At 35.1% G+C, this 7432-nt stretch overlaps 1 protein-coding gene across 1 annotated transcript; it reads right to left on the bottom strand.

Moving 5' to 3' along the window:
* Positions 1–5598: 5598 nt before the first annotated feature.
* LOC122019447 (putative pectate lyase 21) lies at positions 5599–6664 on the bottom strand. The gene is made up of 4 exons (XM_042576910.1): positions 6471–6664; positions 5976–6186; positions 5820–5888; positions 5599–5682 (listed from the first exon to the last, which is right to left on the bottom strand). Exons 1-4 carry the CDS (start codon positions 6662–6664, stop codon positions 5599–5601), a joined length of 558 nt encoding a protein of 185 aa, XP_042432844.1.
* Between the last annotated feature and the right edge of the window lie 768 nt (positions 6665–7432).

Genomic DNA, 7432 nt, shown 5'->3' with positions numbered 1-7432 from the left:
AGAACAACAAAGACTCACCTCCATCACTCTAGTTATGATCAATAGGCCACTGGTATCATTCCCTCAACAGTTGGTAAAATCATGTCTAGATAAAAAATTTGAACCTCCACCAAATTTTTAAAAGGGAACTATGGATATGAATGAGAAATCCATCCCAATGCCACAATAGAATACTTTTGTACCATTAATCCCTTTTCTATAAAGGCAAGTGACAACTATGAGCAAAGAAGAATTTAGCAAATTTTGTGATGATAATTTGATTGCATGCTAATTTATTGATTTAATTCAAGATGATAAATTTATTGATGATGATAAATTAGCAACTTACAATTTTGTTGGAATACTTAACGATGAAGAATTTTTTGATGAGGATAATTAATTTAAATTTTTTGATGAAGTTGTTGATCCTCAGTTGATGATATTGTTGTTAGTGAACTCTTCGCCACTTATGAAAATGATATGGTGGATGAAAGTGTAGGAACTTGTGCTATGGAAGTAATGCCCTAAGAATCACTTCTCTTGATTTCACAAGTTTCAATGATTGAAATTGTTGAAAATCAAAGTGTAGGGACTTCTACAAAACAAGGTGAAGCCTCAAGAATCACAACATTTTGAAGCATCACAACCAATGCTAGAGCTAGAGCCCTTAGTTGATCAAGTGGAAGTCACATTCACTTGTTTGGAACTTCAGGCCCCTTTGAGTAGGGGTAGGAAAAATATCAAAAAAATTTGTATACTACATATAACATATTGATAGATACCGTCTATAATGAAATTTTTAGTATAACAAATATTTCAGTCTAGTATAATACAATAACAAAATTTTCGATATCGGTATAAAATTTATTATTTTTTGGTATTTTGGTATATACTGAAATATTGAATAAATTATTTACTTTTTCAAATGGGGTTTTGGGCTTTAATATGTTTTAGTTTGTTTAAATTTTCTCTTTCCCTAATTTCATTTTTCATTGGCCCACATGTCATAGCGCCTACAACAGCACAAGAAAAACTATGTCGCATCTACTGTTAGTAGCTGCTATAATAGAGAAAATTATGTTGTAGTAGTTATAGGTTAGTAGCTATTACATTGTGTTTGTCAAGTAAGTTTTGAGAGGTCATAACTTTTAATTTTGGATAAATCATATGATATATCAAATCAAAGATTTTTGAATGAACTTCAGTTTGATATATTATGCGTCTTATGGTTCAATGCAAATCAAAAGTTATGATGTTTCAAAGTTCACTAGGCAAACACGTTGTAGTAGCTACTAACCAGGGTTAATAGTTGCTACAACACAATTTTCTCTAGTATAGTACCTATTGGTTTGTAAATGCTACAACAACATAGGGAAAACTATGTTATAGCAATCACTGGTTAGTAGCTGCTACAATAGAGAAAATTATGTTATAGCAGCTACTGGTTAGCAGCTACTATAATATGTTTGTTGAGTAAATTTTAAAAGGTCATAACTTTTGATTTTGGATGAACCATATAATTCACAATATATCAAACTGAAGATCTCTGAATAAGCTATGATTTGATATATTGTGCATCTGATAGTTTAATCTGAGTCAAAAGTTATGACATTTAAACGTTCACTCGGCAAAGCAACAACATAATTTTCTTTGTTGTAGAAGCTAATAGTCTGTAGATGCTACAACAACACAGGAAAATCTATGTTGTAGCAGCTACTGGTTAGTAGCTACTATAATAAAAAATTTGTGTTGTAGCAGCTACTAGTTAATAGCTGTTATAATATATTTGTTGAGTAAACTTTGAGAGATCATGACTTTTGATTTTAGATGAATCTATGAGGCGTTACTGGAGACGAAGGGTTCCCCTTCGTTACTCCCTTTGCTGCAAATGCCAAGGAGACGAAGGGGTGTCCTTTCCCCTTCATCTTCCTCAGGCTTCCTATAAAAGCAGCGTCCAAGCACATATCCAAAGAGGAGAAGAGTGGGTGCGAGCGATTAGTGTTGCGAAGGTGATCGGAGAGTGTAGCCGTGAGGTAATCATGTCCGAGCAAAGGAGAACATCCAACGGCTGGGATTTGGCTCGTGAACCTTGAAGTACTTTCCGATTGCTCCGTGATTGTGCTTCCGACAGCGACAACCTCTTCGTCGACCAGCGACGTCTTCAGTTGTGATATCTTCGGGAGATCACTGTGAGTGGTTACCGCATTATTTTGTTTCTATTCATGCTCTCAAAACTACCAACACTGGTATCAGAGCATGCATGGTTTTGAAAGCATGGAAATCGATGCGAAAAGTCTCGCATTTTTCTTCTTCTGTCGCGAAGAAGAAGATGAACAGTAACATTGTTCGTCATTTGAATCGATTAACCAATCGATTCAATTGAATTGGATCGATTGAAATTTCGTTTCAATCGATTCAAAATCACGCACAGTAGTTTAATCGATTCATGGATTGATTGAACAAAAAACACGAACAGTTTGTTTTGACGAAGCGCAGATTCTTGAATCTATTGAAGAGAAACGAAAACGCGTTTTTGACGAAGCATAGTGAAAGCTCACTGAATCGATTCATGAATCGATTAAAGGCATGAACAGTAAGTTTTTCTTACTTCCGAAGCACCGTGAACCATGCGGGAGAAAAAAAAACAAATATATATCCTGTTCGTTGCATGAAGTACTGTTTAAAGATTTAATTGAATATTATTAATATTTTGATAAATAAACAGTGCATGAGAAAAATTTTAATTAAATATATTTATTAATTAATTAAATACATAAGTAAATGTATTATTAATTAATAAATAAATATTTAATTAATTTATGATTCAATTTACTGAAATTGGAACCAGACCAACTTGTCCGATCAAACCCAGGTCTGGTTTAAATTATTAGTTGATTTAAGGAGACCAGTTTGATTCAATGATATCTAAAGCTGGTTCAAATTATTTGTTGGTTTAACCAGTTCAATTTATTATTGAATTAATTGGGGTGGGTTTGATTACAGAAGTTGGGCTGATCAAATATGACTGGATTAGTTCCGTTATGTCAGATTTGATCAAAAAGATTAGATTTGTTCTAATGGGTCAAACTTAATCCAATGGACATTGGATGAATCAAATGGACCTGAGTTTGATCAATAAGTCTGAGATTGACTCAAATGGGCTTAAACAATGACAGAACATAAGTCCAATTAGATTAGTTCTAATGAGGACAATAGACTAAGCTTAAGATTTGGATTCCTGATCGACTGATCCTATGTGTCAGTCACATGAGACTCCCCAAAATGAGGAAATTTATTTTTCTTAATTGCTTGTGTATTCTATATATTTTGTTCTATATGTGGGAATTGAATTAGACCGATTTTTGTTACTGGTCTGTCAGTTTTGTATTGACATCATGATTTTCAATTCCAGATACAAAGAACGATATACACAATGACTGGTCGCTATGAACGATAATATGAGCTATGGGAGGAGATCAAGAAGTTAGAATATGACCCGTATCACAGAGTCGATAGGCTTATTGGTTGGCTCGATTGGTTGTTTTGGAATCTCGAGCAAGAAGGGTATCCAGTCCAAGAAATAGAAAGAAGATGGTATCTGGTTTATTCATTATCAGAACATCTATGGTAGATAGGCACTATAATAAAAAAGCCTAACAACAACGGTTTTTCACCGTTGTCATAGGCCCTTTCGGACTGTTGTTAAATGTTGTGTTGTTAAAGAGGATGTCCAAAGACAACAGTTTTTAACCGTTGTCTTTGAAGACAAAGACAATAGATTTACAACGGTAAAAAATCGTTGTTTTTTTATTCAACGACAACAGTTGTTCACCGTTGTCTTTGAGCGTATTCCTTTAATAATATGCTCTTCAACAACAGTTTTGAACTGTCTACGACAACGGTTAAAAATTGTTGTCTTTTTAGCTAATGACAACGGTTAAAAACTGTTGTCTTTTTAGCCATCAATGTTATTTAACATCAGTTTGACAATGATTTTTCACCGTTGTCTTTTAACGCCATTGACAACAGTTTCACATATTTAAACTGATGTCTTTAAGTACAATATACAACATTTTGACAATAAATAAAAAATTGAATCTTTTCCATCATTTTATAACCATTATTTTATTTAAATAATATATCTACAAAATATCATTGATCAAAAACATACAATCCAAACATCATCATCCAGTGCAAATTTCATTAAAGTACCAAACATCATCATCTAAACATTATTAAAGTACCAAACATCAACATCCAAACATCACAAAAGTTTACAAAACTAAATAGTACCCATAACAATATATCACACATATATATGAAGTCCAAAATATCTTGTTTTGTTGGATCAAATCTTCTCTACCTGTGCATCTTCTAAACACCCTGTACATCTTCTAAACACCATATCGAGAACTGCAGCCTTTTCTGCTTTCTCCTCCCTCCTAGCTTTTCTTTTCTTCTCCTTTCTAGGTATGGTCATTATCTTTTCCCTGAGGTAAATAGCATATGATTGCAAGTTAAGTCATTTCCCAGGAGTAAATGGCATAAAGATGATGATGACAAAGACGATGTACACAATTGAATATGATAACAATACTTCTTTCTAGGCACAAACTAAAATTACTGCATACCTCAATTTCAGTTCAAGTTATCTACAAAATATCATTGATCAAGAACCTACAATCCAAACATCATTAAAGTACCAAACATCAACATCCAAACATCGAAGTTTACAAAACTAAATAGTACCCATAACAATATATCACACATATATATGCCAAAGTATCTTGTTTTGTTGGATCAAATCTTCTCTACTTGTGCATCTTCTAAACACCCTTTTACTTCCTGTAAAAATAAAAATCATATGATTTTAATCCAATTCAACAACAACAAGTCTAGCTAGTCTCCAGTAATATAGAGCTTTAGAGTTTGCAAAGTATATAACAAAAACTAGCTAACAAGGTTTGTTATTTTTTTCATTGTGATATACTCTAAATTAAACTTCTCATACAGTATTTTCATAAGCAACCAACAATATGATAACACTATTAAAACAAAGGTAGAACAATGTAACACAAGATTTTCTACTTAGATGTCGGTGAAGAGTAGGAACAACAATCGTTAAGGTGAATGAATTAAGGCTAAATGCATGAACACGTTATGTGTTTAGGGTGAATGCATTGTATGAGTCACGTGAACATACTATTTTAAATGCTTAATGCATTGTATGAGTTAACCAAAGACTCATACAGAATGAATTAAGAGATGTCATGCTTAATGGCTGCTTAACAGAATGAACACTTAATTCATTCATGCATTTAGCCTTATGAACACGTTGAGATGTCATGCTTAATGCATTTAGACCTGTTTTCTATTTTAAGCATAGAACATAATCTAGAGCATTAAAGAAATCTAATCCTAATTGCATACAATAAAAGGACAACTATCACTAACATAACCAAACAAAGCATTGAAAGAAATTAAGGAACTAAAAATCAGTTAACAAATGTGTATCTTGAAACTTTGTGAGCATGGAATCTCTTGATGCATTCACTTTTGTTGCAAAGTTAGTTTTGTAACCAAAGGTTGTTTAAGCTTGAACGAAAATAGATGGTTGGTTTATGCACTCATTTTCAATGAAGCTTGAACGAAAATAGATGGTTGGTTTATCCAACCCGCCTTCACCTCTTCTCGATCGGCTGCCTGTGCCAACAACATACATCTAATTACCAAGGCTCACTAGATTCTTAATAAATTCAACATGAAATGTTCATAAGCTCATTTAGAATGAAATACCAACTTGTCAGGCATGATTCATGTTGTAATCTAACAAGAATTACCTTCTCAGGCATGTACCTAAATACCAACTTCTTTTGTCCTACTTCATAAATATTGCATTGAGACAAGATCTGGAGCCAGAGAAAAAGGCCAGTCAAGTATTTTGAGTAGAACACAGACAAACAAGTGTTGCTTGTATAGTTTAAATTAGAAAGGACCTGTGCTTCTACACTGGCACAGACAGCATATCTACTCCAGTTTCTTGTGTAATTGTTGTAAAGGTGAACTTTGCCAAATCTAAGTTGAGGGTGTCTCTGTCTTGTTCCATCGAAGAAGCAATGGTGAATGGTAACGCGAATACATCTATCGGTAACATGACTCTTGTCTGCTCCAATAAGCATTGTCTTGTCATGATTGGCGAAGCGACATCTATTCAAACATGGAAATGAGAAGCATACAATAATTCTTGCAGTGATCACCACTAACTTTTTTATGCTAATCTATTGCAAGAACAAACCATATTGACAAGATTTCTTGATAAGGTTGCAGATTTTGCTAAAGAAATTTCATAAAAGATTGCTGCATTATGTTGTGATGGCTAGTAAAAGAAGGAAAGCAACTGCAAGTGTATCAGAATATAGACCAAAAGAAACAGAAACTTCTACAAGGATAATTAATCTATAATCACACAGAAAATTAGTATATTACATCACCTTGAAACGGTGATATCAGTACTTTCGCGAGTGATATCAATTAGTCCATCATCATAATCTTGTAAGCTGCAGCGGTCTATCCAAATATGCCTCGACTTGGGCTTTATCTGAATACCATCGACATCATACCCTCTGCCACCTTCAAATTCCAGACCAGTAGCCCAGCCAGCAACACCAATGACATAGCCAAGCATCTGGCAGGAAATATGGAGGTAAAACCATGCAGGGTCTGCGGACTTGATGTCTTCAGATATCTGGCAAATATTTGACCCAGTGGAAACAAAACACCCCAACTGACAACACAATGAATTCCATGGGTCTGCAAAGTATGGAAATCACAATCAAATCGATGATCAAAGGTTTATAAACAACTAAAAATTAAGATTGTGAAAGACCTATTTTCTATCACTGATCATCGATTTGATTGTGATGACCTGTTTTCTTCCTACTGGGGTTTATAAACAACTGACAATCAAATCGATGCTTTGTTCGGAATCTGATGAAGGAGCTTCACACAAAACGCCCAGCTCCTGAACTCCCAGAACCGATGAACAGCAACCAAATACCGGCTGTGCTTGCTTCAACAACGGTGATGATGAACGAATCTTCCACCAAGGAACCCCCTCGGATGGAAGATGAACGGAAGTAATGGAGGTGCTGGAATGAACCGCTGCCAACCTCTGCCTCTACCTCCTGAACCCCAGTAGGAAGAAGTGAAGAAGACCGCCGTAAGGTGAAGGATCTTGTCAGAGAACCCCTCCGACAAGGTGGATGCTCATTGCTGCTGCCGTCGCTCGCTATTGCCGCCAAGAGATGTTTGCTGCTACCCTCACCGATTGGAATCCAGAAGAGGAAGATTGGGTAGTGGATGGCCGGCCGACGATGGTGTGTGGGCAGAGGTTGCCACCGGCCGTTGGTGAAGGAGAAGAAGTAGAAGGGCGGTGGCGTCGTGAGCCCTAGCT

This window comes from Zingiber officinale, chromosome 9A (genome assembly GCF_018446385.1).
Source record: "Zingiber officinale cultivar Zhangliang chromosome 9A, Zo_v1.1, whole genome shotgun sequence".
NCBI lineage: Eukaryota > Viridiplantae > Streptophyta > Magnoliopsida > Zingiberales > Zingiberaceae > Zingiber > Zingiber officinale.
The sequence above is the reverse complement of the archived record's forward strand: the minus strand, read 5'-3'. Positions and strand labels throughout refer to the sequence as shown.

What these genes read in the sequence shown, in the direction of transcription:
- LOC122019447 (XM_042576910.1), bottom strand. Translation starts at nt 6,664, where the DNA reads ATGCTTGGCTATGTCATTGGTGTTGCTGGCTGGGCTACTGGTCTGGAA. An exon ending in ACTGATATCACCGTTTCAAG is followed by an intron (nt 6,187 to 6,470) that starts GTGATGTAATAT and finishes ATGTTTGAATAG; the next exon opens with ATGTCGCTTCGCCAATCATG. An exon ending in TTAGGTACATGCCTGAGAAG is followed by an intron (nt 5,683 to 5,819) that starts GTAATTCTTGTT and finishes TTGTTGGCACAG; the next exon opens with GCAGCCGATCGAGAAGAGGT.